At 43.1% G+C, this 19,237-nt stretch overlaps 1 protein-coding gene across 1 annotated transcript; it reads right to left on the bottom strand.

Annotated features, from left to right (window-relative positions):
* Positions 1-17,982: 17,982 nt before the first annotated feature.
* Positions 17,983-19,018, bottom strand: LOC145807343 (uncharacterized). Its single transcript, XM_082905332.1, has 3 exons — positions 18,795-19,018; positions 18,432-18,687; positions 17,983-18,330 (listed from the first exon to the last, which is right to left on the bottom strand). The coding sequence occupies exons 1-3, from the start codon at positions 19,016-19,018 to the stop codon at positions 17,983-17,985; spliced, it is 828 nt and encodes a 275-aa protein (XP_082761458.1).
* Positions 19,019-19,237: the final 219 nt, after the last annotated feature.

Raw genomic sequence — 19,237 nt, 5'->3', positions numbered from 1 at the left:
AGGAGAAGAAGCTTGTCGAGTCGGAATCTGCAGAATCTGGGAGTCATGTTGAGAAGACATATAGTCCAGGTGACTACATTTCATCAATAGGCTAGGATGGGCCAGATGTGGAATTGCCAACAGGAGGAGAACTGTGTGTGATCCAAGGGGATAGTCTGGGACAGGGAACAGATGATTTAGGAGCTGTGGAAGAGGACCTTGCCAATCTCCAGTTTTACAGTGACCAAGACCTAGGGGGCACAACAGTCAACTGGTTTGATTATGAGGAATCAGCAGAGGCTATTGGGTGGTTGGATGATCAACCGAATGTGACGGAAGAGTGCCAACCAGAACAGGGCTCGGCAGGGGCAAGGGTATCAGTTGTGGCCGGAAGGACCGGAAGTCAGAGTATATCGCCGGAGAGCGCCGGTGTTAAGAATTTCGCTCGGGATTGGAGCATTCTGAACACAGGAATTATTAAGCAGCCAGCTGTGTTGATACGATCGGAATAGGAAAGATTTGAAGATCCCGCAAGAATCAGAAAGGCAAAGGCCCATGTAGGGACTGAAATTGCTGTGTGCACAGGAACAGAGAATGCTGCAAGCATAAGGATGAAAGGTACCGCGAGTACGAGAACAGTCATACCAGAGCCAGATAGGTGTCTGTCGGCTGCTGATGGAATGTGGTGGGAAGATGAGGATTTATGTCTTGCCCATACAGACGAAGATTGGGGGAACAACCAACCCGATGACACCTGGTACCTTGGAGAAGTCGACCATATGACACGGAGCGGGCGGTACTTCAAACCCCCACACCTAGATCAACCAGAGGCTTCTGGGAAGGATAGGGAGGCTGAGAAGCAAAACGAGAAACAACTTGAAGAGGAAGCTGTGCTCAAACAATTAAAAAAGATACAAGCAGACATCTCCATCTGGGGACTGCTTATGGCATCACGAGTGCACAGACAGGCTGTCTTATCAGCCATGGACAAGGCAAAGCTTTCGATAGAAACCACGCCAGAATAGCTAGTAGGATTAGTTTTTCCAGGAGGGGCTACCCCGACGCTAACTTTCTCCAACAAGGAACTGCCACCTGAGGGGGCAAACCATAACAAACCACTCTACATCTCTGTGGAGTGTAAGAATAAATGGATACCGGTGGTTCTTGTTGATACCGGATCCGCCATCAACGTCTGCCCGGCAAGGACAGCATATGCGATCGGCTTGAAAACCGCGGACGTTTTACCAACAGCCCAAGTAATTCGGGCATACGATAACACAAGTAGAGAGGTCATGGGGACGGTGAAAATTCAGACTAAAGTTGGGCCAGGACAGCATGAGATAGATTTCCATGTCTTAGAAGTTCCGGCAACTTTCAACCTACTTTTGGGGAGGCCGTGGCTGCATCGAGTGAAGGCCATCTCGTCCACTCTGCATCAGATGGTGAAATACCCCTATGAAAAGGGAGTAGCCATTGTTTTTAGAAATTCATCGATCCACCCACCTCCAGAGGTATCTACACCAGTCTTAGAAATTGAGCACGGCATGGAGGACGTGTTTATATCAGGTTTCACCCTTGCTGAGGCTCGGGTTGTACAAAACATCATGGCTGCTAACGAGGGGATATATGTCAGTGCTCAAGCGGTATACCTCATGAATAAACTCCAACACATCCCCGGGATGGGATTAGGAAGGAGCGGCCAGAAGGGCGTCGCAGCATTGGTCGAAGTGCCACATAACCCTCATATCTTTGGCTTGGGTTATCTGCCCACCAAGGAGGATTGGGTAAGGAAAGGAAAGGAAATGGCTGGAAGAGCCAGAGCGAAACAGATGGGGAAGCCTTTTGAGTTGATGCACCGGCCCATCCAGGGTACCCTAAACGGACGCTTCGTCCAGGAGGGGGAGGATTTTCCATTCTGTGGTTTTCCGGAGCCGTGGCTGAACGCGGAGAGGAAGCGCGTACCGGGATTCGAGATTTTCTTTGACCTACAATTATCTGGGGATGATGTTGCCGAAGAGCGGACAGACCCGACAGTCGAGGCTGAGCATAGTGGGGAAATGGAGTCTGAGGACACCGAACTTGAAATGGGGGTAGCACTGGCATGTCTACTTTCAGATCCTTCGATTGAACGGAAGTGCTTGGGGGATGACTTCTCGGTGTCCATGATCGGGAATGAAACAGCTGCGGGCCTACCATCAACCATTTTGGATGCATCCATCGCACCCTCTCTCATTTGGCAATATGAAGAGGGATTTTTGTCAAGCAGCACCGGGTCAAGTAGTGAGCCGGAATCTGATTCCACCAAGTCTTGTGAGTCGGAATCAGGTTCCAGCTCGACTGAGTCTGAGTCCAGTATTCCTGGGGGTGACAACCCGGATGCCACAGTCCTCTCCAGGTCGTCTTTTTCTTTTTCCTTTGAGTCTGTTGTAACAGAAGAATCGGACGGTTTGGAAGTACTTAATGAGAATAATGTGGATGTGGTTTCCGAGTACTTTTCTGTGCCTTTAATATATTTCTTAAATCAGGACTTTCAAAATTTTGACGAAAACGACGAGGAAGAAGTTCCTCCGGTTTTGCAACGATTAATTGATCAAGAGCAGGAAAGATTTGTTAAACCTTTAGTCGATGAAATCACTACTGTAAATATTGGTACTGAGAAGGACCCGCGGCTGGTCCAGATCGGGTCCACGTTGTCTTCGGAGGAACGCGAGCGCTTAATCGCTTTATTAAAAGATTTCAAAGATGTTTTCGCGTGGTCCTACGAAGACATGCCTGGAATCGATCCTGAGATTGTACAGCACCGGATCCCTCTTGACCCCGAGGCCCAACCTGTCAAACAGAAACTCAGAAGGATTCGTCCAGACTGGACCATCAAAATTAAGGAAGAGGTCACCAAGCAAATCGATGCAGGTTTCCTATTGGTATCCGAATACCCGACTTGGTTGGCCAACATTGTTCCAGTGCCGAAGAAAGATGGCAGAATCCGAGTATGCGTGGATTTTAGGGATTTGAACAGAGCTAGTCCAAAGGACGACTTCCCCTTGCCACATATTGATGAGTTGGTGGATTTCACGGCGGGGCATGCTTTGCTTTCGTTCATGGATGGCTTTTCGAGCTACAATCAGATAGTAATGGCACCTGAAGATCGGGAAAAGACTGCTTTCACCACCCCATGGGGGACATACTGCTACAGAGTGATGCCATTTGGGTTGAAGAACGCCGGTGCTACATATCAACGGGCCGCGACCACGATATTGCATGATATGATCCACAAAGAAGTGGAGGTGTACGTGGACGACATGATTGTCAAGTCCAAGGAAAGAGAAGGCCACTACACCGCCTTGCAAAAGTTCTTCCAAAGGATCAGAGAATTCCGACTGTGGCTGAATCCTTAGAAGTGTACGTTTGGCGTTACAGTGGGGAAAATGCTGGGGTTTCTTATTACATAGAGAGGTATCGAAGTCGACCCTTTCAAAATCAAGGCCATCTTAGAAATGCCACCACCAAGGACTGAAAAGGAGGTGCGAGGCTTTCTGGGTAAAGTGCAATTCATAAGACGGTTTATCTCAAAATTAACCTTGACTTGTCAACCACTTTTTGGTCTCCTGAAGAAAGGAAAGAAATTCCAGTGGGACGGCCGATGCCAAGCTGCTTTTGAACAAATCAAAGAATACCTACAGAACCCACCCGTGTTGTCACCGCCAAAGCCGAGAAGACCGTTGATATTGTACCTTTCGGTGACTGAGACCACAATGGGCTGCATACTTGCGTAAGAATCAGAAGACAAAGTGGAGAGAGCCATATACTATCTAAGCAAGAAGATGCTAGAGTACGAGACTCGCTACACACCGTTGAAGAAGGCTTGCTTAGCTTTGGTATGGGCTACCAGGAAGCTGCGGCACTACCTGTTAGCTCACTCCGTAATGTTGGTTTCACGACTCGATCCCATCAAATATCTTTTCGAGAAACCGGCACTTACGGGTAGGCTAGCTCGTTGGTTGCTTTTGCTTTCCGAATTCGATCTGAGATATGTGACGCGCAAGTCAGTCAAAGGAAGAGCAGTAGCAGAATTCTTAGCCGACCATCCAGTTGAAGGGGGCGAAGCAGTTGAGTACTTATTCCCAGATGAGGCCATTTTGCATGTCGACGATGAAACTTGGATGATGTACTTTGACAGAGCATCAAACCAGTACGGGTATGGGATAGGAGTGCTACTGATAGCACCTGACAAGTCCCGTATCCCTCTAGCCTTCAAACTCCGATTCAAAGTCTCGAACAACAAAGCAGAAGATGAGGCATGCATTGCCGGTCTAGAAGCGGCCTTGGAACTAGGGCAAGACGGTTGGACGTCATCGGGGACTCGAACCTTGTTGTGTCTCAAGCAAAAGGGGGCTGGAAAGTCAAAGAAGAAAAGATGATGATGTACCACCAGACCTTGGACTTGTTAATCCCTCGGTTCAAGAAGCTAAACTTTGCTCATCTACTAAGAGAGAACAATAGGTTCGCAGATTCTTTAGCAACTCTATCTTCCATGACAGACATCCCGTTCGGAGTTCGGATGCGTCCCGTCATCATTGACCAGAAATTTGCGCCAGCCTACGAGTCAATTGCTGCTATAGATGAGGTTCAAGACGAAAACCCCTGGTATTACGACATTTGGAATTTCTTGGAGAAGGAAGCATACCCGCCAGGGGTAAACGCCAAGGATAAAAGGGCAATCAGAAGAATGGCCGTTCAGTTCATCATCTGCGGGGGTAAACTGTATAAGAGAGGTCACCTGGGAATGCACAAGCTGTGTATCGATGCCGAAGAATCAAAACGCCTGATGAAGGCCATCCATGGAGGGGAATGTGGTGCACATATGAATGGGGTAATGCTGGCATGAAAGATCCTCAGACAGGGTTACTACTGGTCCACTATGGAGGAGGATTGTATCGGCTTTGTTCGGCGATGCCACAAGTGTCAGATCCATGCGAACCGCATGAACATTCTGTCATCGAAGCTGTACAACATGACTTCGCCATGGCCATTTTCAGTTTAGGGAATTGATGTGATCGGAGCTGTTACCCCGAAGGGGTCTAATGGGCATGAGTTCATCTTGGTCGCGATAGATTATTTCACAAAGTGGGTTGAGGCCCAATCCTATGCGGTGTTGAAGGCGTCACATGTTGCAAAGTTTATCAGAAACAACATCATCTGTCGATATGGGATCCCAAACGAGGTCATTTCAGATAATGGTTCCCACTTCAAGAAGGAAGTGATTGACTTGTTGGAAAAATACAACGTGGCTTTTCATAAGTCATCTACCTATCGGCCGCAAACCAACGGAGCGGTTGAGGCCGCCAACAAGAATATCAAACACATATTGCAGAAGATGGTGGAAACCTACCGGGACTGGCCAGATAAACTGCCGTTTGCTCTGTGGGGCTACCGGACTTCAATTAGAACTTCTACGGGGGCGACTCCGTATTCATTAGTCTATGGGATGGAGGCCGTTCTACCTATCGAAATTGAGGTTCCGTCATTGCGAGTATTGGCTGAGTGTCAAATAGCCGAAGCAGATTGGCAACAGAGCAGATTCGAGGAACTCATGCTCTTTGATGAGAGAAGACTGAAGGCATTGTACCATGTTCAAGGTTATCAGCGCAGAATTGCCCAGGCTTTCAACAAGAAGGTTAAGTCTAGGAATTTGAAAGAAGGAGATTTGGTACTCAATGATAACCGAGCTCCCATCCATGACCCAAGGGGCAAGTTCAGACCCAATTGGACTGGTCCCTACATCCTTAAGTCTATCTGGTCAGGTGGAGCTGTGGTTCTAATGGATCTAGATGGCCTAGAGTTTTCCCAACCGATCAACATGGACAAGTTGAAGAAATATTACCCCTGAGAGGCTCGCTAGGCCAAAAACCCGAAAGGGCGACCTAGGCAAAAGTTAGAGCATAGAAAATTTGAAATTACAAAAACCGAGCTCGCAAGGTTGAAAACCCGCAAAGGGCGGCCTTGGCAAAAATTAGAGTGTAAAAGGAGAGTGAAAATACTCGAGTGAACCTAAGCCTGAACTACGTTAGGCTTGATTCCCATCTTTGGGATACGTAGGTAGCTTCATCCTGAAGTTCAGCCATAAACTTTTCCCTGATCAACTTTGTCCATTTGATCATCTCGGTCATCTTTGTCTATCCAGCATTCAAGAGTTCAGTCATGATCTCCGGTACAGTATTTTTTAGACTAGGGGCAACTTTCCGTTGCCATGAAGTGTTGCGGTACTATTCAGACTAGGGGCAACTTTCCAGTTGCTGGGATCCGGGGTTTGTGCATCTCAGTGACAGATCTCAGGCGTGTCCAATTCTGATCCATATCGAAAATAGTTTTGAAAAGTTTTGATAAAAGTTGACTTTGTTCAAATTAATCTTTTTACAACTAAGACCATCTCTAGACCAAAACAAGAAATTTTCAGTACCACAACTTTCAAGTTCATTGATTTCTGTACAGAGTCCTCCCGCTCTTGCATACAAATTGAAGTTGCTTTTTATTACATTCATAAGAAAAACTTGAAAGTACTAATAAAGCAATAAATCCGGGGCATAGTCAAGTCAGGTGTTCCTGCGCCCCCTCCCAGAGCTGGTCGAAGCCCCCGGTGCCAAGCTGGGCCCAATCTGTGCCTCCTCATTAAGCCAATCTATGCACTCATCAGACAAAGTACAACTGAAAGTGGGAGCGGGGGCCAGGAGCACTCTAGTCCTCCACGCTGTGGCCTGTCGAGCAAGCTGCGCATCTCGGGCTGGGAATGCAGCTGGATACTCTATCCCCTCTGCCGGGCAAATCTGATCGTGGCCGAACTGGCGCAGGAACCAGAACGGGAAATAGAACACACAGTGAGTAAAGCCAATCAACTGAATCTCAATCTGTCGGGACATGCTGTAGCCCATTGCCGGTAGATTGAGCCAAGGGCACCGCCAAGCAATACGGTCTGCGGATAGGCTGCACATCCAATCAAACCACCATCCCTCGTCAAGGGCGTTGACTAGACGTTGCCTGAAGAAGTAGCCACGAGCTGAATATGTTGTGCAAGAGTCCACAACCTGCAACTTGTCCATCAAGCACACCTGGGAAGGGATGAAAAATGAGAGAATAAAGAATAGAGAGATGTACGATAAGAGAAAAAGTGAGAAAAGGGATTTTGTGAGAAAACAGAGCTTGAGGGTCGAGTGATGTGAGCAATACATATGTAAGATTGGGTGGGAAACATTACCTACAACAGTAGTGGACTCCCCACAAATCTGGCCGTTTCCCGACGATAAAAGGCGTCTAAGCCCATCAACGTCTCTGCCAGAGTCATAGCAATGCAGCTCTTGCCCTCCTTCAAGCCTTGGGCAACCTCGATCAATTGGACGCTAGATCCCCTAGAGCCTGAGGAAAACAGAAAATGAGATAGCATGCACAAACAGAGGGCATGTCGCCGGAAGCCTTGCCAATGATGGTCGCCGCGGTCACCGGTATCCGAAGACCGACGAATCAAACTGGGAATGTCCAGCATTCCGTCATAAATCAAAGACCGAGCGTCATGCATAGTGAGTCCACACATTCGCCCTAAGGTTTGAACATGACCAAAGTTAAGCCGGGGTAAGATCTCCTCGTTGCGCTCGGATTCCATTAAAGCTTGAAAATCTTCGAAGGTAGGGCATACCTCTTGCCCGCTAAAGCTAAAGACATGAGTCACCGAGTTCCAAAACCTCGCTGCGGCATGAAGAAACGGAAAGTGCAGCGGAGTGCGACTCAGAGTGAATAGTGCATTTATGTCAAAACCCCGGAAATTCAACTTTTCCGAGCCATCCAAGTTGTTAATCCAGGACGAGAGATTCGGGGCAAGAAATCCCTCTATTTCGAGCAAATCAGTGTGGAATTGAGGAAAACTACGAAGCTGAGGCCTTTTGAAGGGGATAAGATTGAGTGGAGGACCGGTGTCAACATTCTGGTAATTCTTTCATTCATGGCCGGCCGACCAAATATAGTGCCGACCGACCACCACTTTTGGCTGATTGATCAAAGATTCTGGCCGATGGCCATTTCTTGAGGCCGGTGGCTTTCTTCCGTGGCCGGTTGGTCTTCCTCTTTGTTCCCTAAGCTGTTTATATGTTGAAACATGCTGAGAATTTGGGGAATGCCACCACTTCCAAGGCCCTCCGATGATGGATTTTGCGGCGTCACGCCCATTTGCTTATCGAGTTGTTGTAAATTTGCTTATCAAGTTGTATTTCACTCTTTTCAAGTCTTTGTTGCTTGTCAAGTTATACTCGCACTTGGCTAGCTTATCGAGTTTCCTTGTTTTGCTTATCGAGTTGTAAGTCAGTTCACTACCTGATTATTACGATGCGAGTGCTCAATTTTCAAACGAATTTCATTCACATTGTTATGTGATCCCATGCGATGCGATGCATAGAAAGCACAAATGTAACACCCTGTTGAACAAAAAAAAACAGTTTCATTTCCGTTATGTGTTTTGCGAAAATACACAGTTTTGAAAAAAATGATAACAAACCCTGCCTGAGGCAGTGCAATGTGCTTAACTACTAATAAAAGGGAAAGCAAAGCAAAAGAGAGTAGGGCAGCAAAGTATCAAAGTTGATACCGGTAACCCACCCCTTGAGGTCAATACATCTCTCGCGCCTTTGTTGGGATCCATTGTTTGGTGTGGCACCTCAAGTTTCTCAAGGCAGTGCAAGGAAGTGCACTTTCAGAACATTAGTAGGCGTTCGAGTTGACCTCAAGCCGTGTCTTCTATGAGCGATGCTCGGTGCGCGCGAAGAACGTCCCTTCCCGTATCCTTTTCGTATCTTGTGAATTCCACAAATCGCTTCAATTATACTGTGTTGCAGTGTTTGGCATTTCAAATTTCATGAATAACATGTCTTTACCATGCTTCAAAATTGAATCTGCCCCTTTCAAGCTTCTATACACATTGCTTGCGTAGACCGCATGCTTTACTTACATGTGTTCAATTTCAAGTTCCTTTCTATACACATTGCATGCGTTGTCGCGTTATGCTTTACTTACATGTGTTCAATTTCAAGTTCCTTTCTATACACATTGCATGCATTGTCGTGTTATGCTTTACTTACATGTGTTCAATTTCAAGTTCCTTTCTATACACATTGCATGCGTTGTCGCGTTATGCTTTACTTACATGTGTTCAATTTCAAGTTCCTTTCTATACACATTGTATGCGTTGTCGCGTTATGCTTTACTTACATGTGTTCAATTTCAAGTTTCTATACACATTGCATGCGTTGTCGCGTTATGCTTTACTCACATGTGTTCAATTTCAAGTTCCTTTCTATACACATTGCATGCGTTGTAGCGTTATGCTTTACTTACATGTGTTCAATTTCAAGTTCCTTTCTCTACACATTACTGGCGTAGACCGCACGCTTTACTTACATGTGTTCAATTTCAAGTTTCTATACACATTGCTTACGTAGACTGCATGCTTTGCCTATATGTGTTCAAATTTTTTTCATACACATTGTGCACGTTGTCACGTGTTCTTTACTTACATGTGTTTGTGCCTTCACAGCATTATTATGCGTCCCACTCAACTTGCGTTGTCACGCACTTTCGATTACATTATTAAGCATGTTGCTAACAATATTGTACCTGTTAAGTTTGCTTTCTTTGCAGGCACGATATTGTATGTACGGTTCATTTGAGGCTGGTGCAACCAGACGAACCGCGCAGGTACTGTATTCTCCGTGTGAAATGCAATGAGAATTACATAATTCTCTTACATCCTTTCTGCATTGTAGTGTAGTTTGATGTATGTTAGCTTAAAACTGTCGCATGTTATGTTTCGTTACAGCTTTCTTTGCATGATCATAAGTTATGTTCGGCTCCTTGCATTGTCAGTTGCATTTTGCCCCTGCCTTCGGGCGCATATCTTTATTGTCTTGCATGCTTGTCTAAGTCTTCGGCCTTGTCAAAAATGGGTCGTCTTTGGGCTTTGACACTCACTCCCGTCATTGTTATGACTTTCGAGTTCTGTCAAAGAGAGGCAACTGTAGACACCTCATTTTTGACCGTCCTCAAGACTTGGACGTCACCATTTGAACACTCGGTGATCATCCTTGTTTGTGTTCGTCTTGAGTTCCCGGAGGCCTCGGCTGCGCACCTTGCCTTAGGATCTCCCGGCTCGACTGTTTTGTGTCTGGTTTTGCACCAAACACTTGTGTTTCTACTTTGGAGGGCAGGGAATGGCTTTTGGGCCATCCCCACACCCCACCGGCCATGGCTTGAGGCCACCGGCTTTGTTTTGTTGCCATCGGCCAAATGTGATGGCCGGCCGGCCATTTTGACTGCCAGTCGGCCACTTTGATGGCCGGCCGACCAAGTGTGATTTTCAACAGATATTTCTGTAGACAGCTGGCAGCTGTCATTCTGAGGCCATACCCCAGCCCATGCCTGGACGTGGGAGTTCTGAGGAGCTGCAGATTGATATATCTATATCAATCAAGCTCTCTCAAAACACAACAGAAGAGAGATACAACTTGGAGCAACAAAGATCTCTCTCTCTCTCTACATTTTTCTGCCTCTCTCTCTAAAGTTTAGGGCTTGTTTGTGCTCAAAAGTACATTTTCTTTGCACTTTTGCACACAAACACCTAGTTCTCTACTCCCATTATTGGGCTGAGGTCCTTGGAGGTGATTTTTGGGGTGGTTTGAAGCCTTTTTTTGATCCAAAAGGACTGCTGGTTTGGTGTTTTGAAAGAGGTCTTCAAAGGTGAGACACTTACCCTCTTATTCCTTCTTTTTTGTACAAGCTTTTAGACTATCTTGCATATTGATTCGAGCTTAGCTATAAACTGAATTTTCTTTTGTATTTGCATGCTTAACATGTTTGTTTAAGGTCATTTTGGTGTTGGGGGTCGTCCATCCCCTCTTAGGCCTTGTTTGGCCTCATTTTGAGCCTTATCGGTTGAGCTTTGGAACTTTCATATATTGGCCTTCTCACCACTGAAATCCAGAGGATTTTCAGCGGTGATGAAGTGGTTTTGAGGTCTTGTATAAGGGTGGGACACCCCTCTCCCTTCATTGTCTCATGTGCTTGTGTTTTGGCTCATAAGGGTAGCATGTATGCCTAGCTTTGTTTGGCTTAATTTCAGAGGTTATTTGGTGTTTATTTAGCATGTTTTACCTCTGTCCCATGTTGGTTTGTTGACCCCTCTCATGCTTAATATACTTGCTTTGTATTCCCCCATTTTGCCTAGATATGCATCTAGCCATTAGACCATCATGCTTGCATATTCTTGCCTAGATTTGTGAAGGTTTTGGTCATGATTTATCATGATTGAGGTCTGTTGGGTGCTGGTTTGGTCGTATTTGATATGTTTTGTATAGCCCCCTTGCATTCTAGCATGTTGGTATCGGGTGTGTGAGTCATGAGCGTGCTTGAGTTGGGTTGTTTCAGTTGATTTGGAGTCATTTCACATGCCATTTTCAGTACCTAATCCATGCTTATATGCTTGCATTCATCATCTCTTTCATGCTTTGAAGGGTTGTTCTTTTGTGCCTTGAAAATGGTCATTGTGCATACCTATGTGTTTAGACATTAGACTGCCATATCAGTGGGTTTTGAGGGCCCTTTTGCATGCTAAAACTCTGTTTTGTATTGAAAAATTCATGCCATGTTTGCTTGGGGGAGGTGTTGAGTAATGCTCCCTTTTGTGGCCTTGAATGCCCTTGTTTTGGACTCATTTCTTGGTGTGTTTTGACCATGATCTATGTATGCTTTAGTCTTGATTTGGAGTCCCTTGGGACTGTTTTAGGTCATTTTGGTCCTTTAAGGTTTGGTTGACGTAGCCTTGGTTTGACCCCCTTTATTGGCTTCAAGTGTTGGTCATTGTTGCATGCCTTCCTTGCATGTTTTGTTTGATTTGGCATCATTCTCTATTCATTTTCAGAGCTTAGCATGTTAATGTTACCTTGCTTGAGTTGCATCACTTTGCATTGTATATGGAATCCATGCATTACATTTTACTTGGTTTGGGGTGTCAAACCAAGTATGAGGATTGAGAAGTGTTCATACTCCAAGTGATATAACACGCCTCAACCCTCGGTCGTCAATCCCCTTGACCTCAACATGATACGGTGTTGGCATTCATCTCTTTCGGTTGCATGCATTTGCATTGAATCACAAACTTGGCCTCTTAGGCCATCATGCGTCGAAATGCGCAATTGATGGCCCGAGGATCGGGGGCCATGCTCCATTGAGTCCATTGCATGATAGGGAGTGTGACCATGCCCACATTTGCTTGAAAATTCCATGCCATACACTGCTTGCCCTCTGCTGCTGTCAATTGTAGGATTCTGCAGGAAGCAATGGCCAGCCGGCCACCTACAGTGCCGACCGACCATCGGTTGCTGGCCGGTGGTGAAACAGTTGGCCGATAAGCCCATACCCATGGCCGGTGGTGCTTTGAATTGGTCGGCGATATCCTAGAGTGATCAGGGATCAGTCCAGAGGTGCCCCAAGAATTTTCACAGTTCTCAAAGGAGCAGGGCAGTGTTAACAGAGGCAACAGTGGCATGGTACGGATTTTCGGGCGAGACGGATTCGAGCATGCATCATCCACGCATTCCGAGGCAGGGCTGCAGCCACTTTTCCCTTTGCATTTAATTTGTTAGTTAAATTAGAACGTTCTGTAATAATTAATTTAGTATTATTTATTCGGACTGTAATATTTATTCGGACCCTCCGAGTGAGGGCAATTTTATAATAAGTGTGCGTGAGTGTGTGTATGTCTCCCAACCCCACGTCTTTCTTCCTTTTTATTTACTAGCTTTCGATGGTTAGTCTAGGGCACGTTTCAATTAGCATACAATATGATAGCATGTCTGCATCCATCCATTCGTTTTGCATGCACCAGGCTCAGCGCATCATTCTAATTGCATTTGTATTTCAATTCCAAATTGAATACGTGTTAGGTGTAGCATCTCGCATGTCATCATAAGATTAGCCGAGCCTATCTTAGTTGCATTTTGTATGTGTTGCATTAGCCATCTTAAAATGAACTAGGATCATGCATTGATCACTAACTAGCTTTTATTTTGGCTTGGAGTACCCGGTAAGCATTTATGCTTTAGCATACCGCATGCGTGTGAGTGTTGCCATGACAACATACTTATCATGAGGCTAGTTGTTTATGTGATATAACTGCTTGAATGCTTGTGGGTGGAGGTCGAATTACCTAAATTGGAATAATGCATTAAAACCGTGAGTTTTAAGCCCACTAGATAGTGGCAAAACCATCTTTTCTAAAGCCCACTTGAGGGTGGCGAAATCTACATTTTTAGCCTACTTGCGAGTAGCAAACCATTTTCAAAACAAGCATGAAATGTTTTGTTCCAATTTAGGCGATTTGGTCTATACGTGATTGCTGCGCGCATAACATAGTAATTCTAGGCTAATAACCGGAATAAGAGCACATAACGTTTTCAAAAACGGATATCACGGTTAGTAGAGGCCGATCTTAGGATCGGGCGAGAGGGGGTGCTCATAGCTGACCTTCCCCAATCGTACCCAAGTTCCCGAGCCGAGGCAACTTTGGTGATGACGGACACATGGCCTTTGGCACCGAGTTAGGGTTTCCTAAATTCCCCCATAAAAAATATTTAGGTGGCGACTCTGTATCTGGCAAAGTAGTCCACGTTTGGCACTTCCTTTCTAAAAATCTATTTTCTCAAAATGATTTGCCGGATTTGGACTCTTTGGTTCAAATTAAGAACCGTGAAACAAAATTGAGTCCGAACTGTAGCGAGGCCCGAGGGGGCATCTACAGACGTGTGGTGGTTTTGGTTCAACTGTAGGATTAATTAAAATAGTGTTAGGAAAAATCATTCGATTTGTGATACTTCACTTTGAATTAAAAGAACCATAACTGAATGAAAACGATAAAAATTGAAAATTAGGGTTTTGAGAAATCAATCTATAATTAGAGAGTTAATTAATTAATATTAGAGTGTTAGGAATGATCCCTAAGCTACCAGGGTCGATTAGGGTTTATTTACATGGTTTCGCTCGCGATGTGTTTTTGATTCTAGGATTAAAATTGTGAATATATGAGCAACTGAGGGCTTTGATTATAATAATTCGAAAGCGAGGGCCTTACTAGGATTTACAAAATTTAGGGGTCTCCTTGGATTTGACATTGGAGAAGCGATTCTGTGGTGTAGACAACAATGGAAGAAGGCACAAGGGGCGTGGATTCGCTACGTGATTGTGTGAGAATTCCTTGTGTACTTTTTAATTCTTCTTTGGGGAATGCTTTGGTGGCCGTTCGCCCATGGTTTTTTCCACAATTGGATCAGCCAATTATGGTTTTCCACATTAAATTGATTGTGTCCATAGTTATTACTTGAGAGTAGATCTAATCGATTCACTCTTGAATTATTTCTATCTTTGTTTGATTTGAAATTGTTATTTATTGTTGTAGTTATTTTTATTATTGAATCATAGTCACGAATCATAATCTCAGGACTTAGGTTTTTTTACAAAGGATATGTATTTCTAATTACTAACCTGGACATCTCATTGGAAAATGTATCCATTGCATAGTTTAGCCAAATATCCATTGTCCACCCTATTCTAGTGAGTTTTTTCAAACCTTTTAAAGAATTTTATTACTGTTGTCATAAGTATAGAAATAAAACTCTTAGTAAAGAAACAAAATTCTATGGGAAATAGTCCGCACAGTCATTGAGGGACTAATATGCTTATATAATAATGCTTGAGTATACAATTCACAATAGAATATATCTAAATATGGTAAATTTGTATAGAGAAGCAAAGAATCATAAAATATATACATGTAGAAGGAATTCTTCAATTACGGAGAAACTCCTTGCTGAATTATTGCTGCACTATTCCTCTAACTTTATCATTTCCATTTGTGCAACTACATGCAATAGATAACCTATTGCATGTTCCACAGTATATACCATGCTCTTGCTCTTGATTAAGTTCATTACCCTCCCTTAAACAAGATTGGGGGCATTGCCACAGGCCAAGTTTGCTCTGTAAATCACGAAAGACTGATTTTGAAAGCGGTTTGGTAAAAATATCAGCTAATTGTTGTTTGGATGGGACAAACGGAGTGATTAGAGAACCAAGAGCAACTTTTTCACGAACAAAATGATAATCAAGCTTGATGTGTTTTGTCCTGGCATGGAAGACGGGATTAATGGACATGTACAAAGCACTGATGTTATCACAAAATAAAGTAGGGGGTTGAAATAGAGAAACCCCTAGATCCTGCAGCAAATAAGAAAGTCATGTCAACTTAGCTGTAGTAGAGGCCATAGCACGATATTCTTCTTCGGTGCTAGAACGAGCAACTGTGGCTTGTTTCTTGGCACTCTAGGAAATACAATTGGATCCAAGAAATGTACAAAAGCCAGTAATAGAGGGACGAGTAGTTGGACATCTGGCCCAATCGACATCAGAGAAGGCGTAGAGATTGAGGGAATTGTGGCAAAGAATTTGAAGACCAAAATCCAATGTACCTTTCACATAGTGAAGAATACGTTTCACAGCTTGAAAATTTGCAATTGTTAGTTGGTGCATTTGTTGACAAATGGTATTCACAGCGTATGAAATATCTAGTCGAGTCGTAGTTAAATACCAAAGAGCTCTTGCCACACTTCAATAATAACTAGGATCAGAATATAAGGTATCATCAGAGAAAAAAGAAGTTTTGGACACTATAGGTGTACCAAGTGGTTTGCAAGTATCTAGAGCAGCACAGTGAAGAAGATCTCGAGCATGTTTGGTTTGGGAAAGGAAGAGACCACCAAAAAATGAGCGAACTTCAATACCAAGAAAATAGTGAATTGGACCCAAATCTTTCATTGCAAACTTCCGACTAGGATCACCAATAAAAGAATCAATCAATTCGGGATGATCTCCTGTGATTATGATATCATTCACATAAAGTAGTAAAATAAGGAGACCATTAGTAAAGTTGCAAATAAATAAAGAAGAGTCAACCATGCTATAAACAAAACCCAAGCTCAAAACAAATGAGCTACATTTATCAAACTAGGCCCTTGGGGCTTGTTTAAGTCCATATAAAGCTTGACGCAGATAGCAGACATAATTGGGCTTAGTAGAATCGATAGAACCTGGTGGTTGCTCCATAAAAACAGATTCATGAAGGTCACCATGTAAAAAGGCATCTTAACATCAAGTTGTTTGATAACCCATTTACGAACAGTAACAAGTGTAAGAACTAGTCGAATACTTGCAGGTTTAATAACAGGGTTGAATGTTTCAAAAAAATTAATACCTTCTTCTTGAGTATATCCCTTAGCAACAAGATGAGCTTTCAACTATTCTAAACTACCGTCACAATGAAGCTTGGTTTATACATCCAACGACATCTAACAATATTCATATTTGTTGTACAAGGCACCAAATCCCAGGTATGATTAGCCTCCAAGGCCTTTAGTTCTTCAACCATAGCTGAATTCCAACCGGGGTGGCGTAAAGTAGTACTTATAGACTTGGGTTCACTAGGAATGGTAGTGGTGCTTAGAAGAATATATTTTGGATTTGGTTTGACAATACCATTCTTAGAGTGATTGACCATGGGATGGGAATTGGAAATTAATTCAGTGAAAGAATTGACATCGCCAAGAGAAGTGGGTTGAGAAGGAGCATGTGGAATGTGAGATGGAACGGAAGGACCAGGCTGCATATGAGATGGAGAGACAGGTTCATGGACAAAAGGCATTCTATTGTCCATGGGACTACGATCCAGAATCTATACTAAAGGTGATCCACCATTAGTGTCATGGGTTGTAGAGTCTTGAATAGATTTTAAATGGGAGTGAGTAGAATTTGGACAAAAGTCTTGACAGGGACCAACATCTATGTGGTAAGAAATTTGATTAGTAGTAACAACATTAGGATTGAAATTCTCTCCAAACATATTGAAAGTTGTCATTTCACCATCATTTTGCTTAACAAATAAATCTGCAGGCTTCTTAAATGGAAGCAAACTTTCATGAAAGACCACACGCTAGAGATGAACACATGACCTATTGATAGGTAAAGACATTGGCAGCCTTTGTATTTTTCACTCGTAACCCAAGAAAACGCACGGTAAAGACCGAGTCTCAAATTTGTTTGCTGCATACTAATAGAGACATGGAAAACATCTACTTCCAAAATCCCATAAGCTCGTGTAGTCTAGATTTTTACCATAAAGCAAGATAAAATGACTTTTCATATGCAATTTCTGAGATGGAGACTGATTGATAAGAAAGATAGAGGTGGCAAAAGCATCCACCCAAAATTTCTTTGGCAACCCGGCATGAAAAAGTAAAGCTAGACCATGCTTTCTATGCTTATGTTCCATAACACCATTTTGCTCCAAGGTACCTGAACAAGATGATTGATGAACAATTCCATGAGCATTCAAATAGTCTAAAAATTTCTTTTTGGAAAATTCTCCACCTTCATCAGATTGGAAAATTTTGACATTATGGACAATTGAAGTTCAACCATCTTGTGAAAATTTTTGAAGCAATGGAAGAAATCTGATTTACATCTCAACGGGTAAATCCATCTATACAGTGAATAATCATCCACAAAAAGAACAATATACTTAAAATGTTGCACAAATTGAGTAGGTGCAGGACCCCATAAGTCACAATGGATTTTATTTAATGGTTTTACGGATATAGAATCAGAAGCAAGAAAAGGCAACTTAGTGCTGTTGCTCATTTCACAACTAGAGCAAACAAAAAACCTTTTGTTCAAGTTACTAACATCAATCACATTATTTTTATGAAGAAAATTCACCATCTTAATTTGAGGATGACCAAGCCTTTGATGCTAAATATCTGCAGAAGCCTTCCGAAAGCGAATAGAAAACAAGGCTTGCTCTGTTGCCCCATCCAACATATATAGACCACCTTTTTTAGTTCCTTGTGCGAGGATCTTGCTCGTCTTCTAATCCTTGATGAGAAAACCAGTGGATGAGAATTCAAAAACATATGAAAAATTTGATGTGTGTTGTGATATAGAAAGCAAACTCTTTGTCATTTTAGGCACAAAGATGACATTATTCAATTTCAAGTTTAAGTCTTTAGTAAATAAGACAATATCACCACAATAAGTAATGGGCAATTTTTCACCTTTCCCTACCATAACTCTATCATCACCATCATACCAAACAAGATTTTGAATTTTTCCTTTGTGTCTAGTCATATGGGTTGTAGCACTAGTATCAAGAAGCCACTCATTTTCTTGTGGATCTGTAATAGTCATGGCAACAAGGGCTTGAAGGGCATCACTAGACTGATATGAATGATTAAAGCGATTATAACAATGAAGAGCATCATGATTTTCTTTCTTTCAAAGTTGACAAACAAGAACTCCACCACTATTAGTCCACGAACCTTGGGTGCCACGATCTTGATGAGTTGAACGATAACTATCAGATTGGTTGTGAGTCCCACTATTATTGACATAGTTTTTGTTGTAGCCTTGTGAACCAGTGGGAGCAAATCCTTTCCCTTTGGAGAAATTTTTTTAGCTTGAACCATTATTTTGATTCCCTTTTTTGTTAAACTTTCACCATGTGTTCTTTCTCCCACAAAAACCATATTTTGAGACACATTTGAATTAGAGATGTCCTTATTGCGAAGCTCATAGCTTTGCAATAATGAAACAATTTCACTGAAACATGGTATTAGTGGTTTTAACATAGCAGTGGTGAAATTGTCGTACCTGTGACCAAGACCATGAAGAAGTTTGAATACCTACCAAGACCATGAAGAGGTTTGAAGACCTTATTGTTGTCTGAAAGTGGCTTACCAATTGCACTTAGCTCATCATAGATGCCTTTGAATACCCAAAGATACTCAAACAATGAGCGGTTGTCTTTGTTCAAATATTGGAGTTGTTGAATCAAATCATATTCTCTAGCTTGAGAATGTTGCGCCAAAGCGTTTAAGAGTGCATCCCAAGTTTCTTTTGCAGTCATACAACCAACGACCAAGCCTAGCACATCTTCTGACAAAGTGCTGGTTTGTCAAAGCCTTAACCAAACGATCTATGTGACACCCTAAAAGTTGGGAACATCAGAAAATATATTAACAAATAAATACAGGGTTTATCTAAGATTTACAAAATAGGAAACATCACTAATGAGTCTTTTGGTTAATAACCAAGTAAGATCTCAGGAAGGTCGGAGGAGTTAATA

The sequence above is a fragment of the Camellia sinensis genome, chromosome 14 (genome assembly GCF_055761805.1).
Source record: "Camellia sinensis isolate YWXY chromosome 14, ASM5576180v1, whole genome shotgun sequence".
Lineage (NCBI taxonomy): Eukaryota > Viridiplantae > Streptophyta > Magnoliopsida > Ericales > Theaceae > Camellia > Camellia sinensis.
Note: the sequence above shows the minus strand (reverse complement) of the source record. Positions and strands in the feature narration are given on the sequence as shown.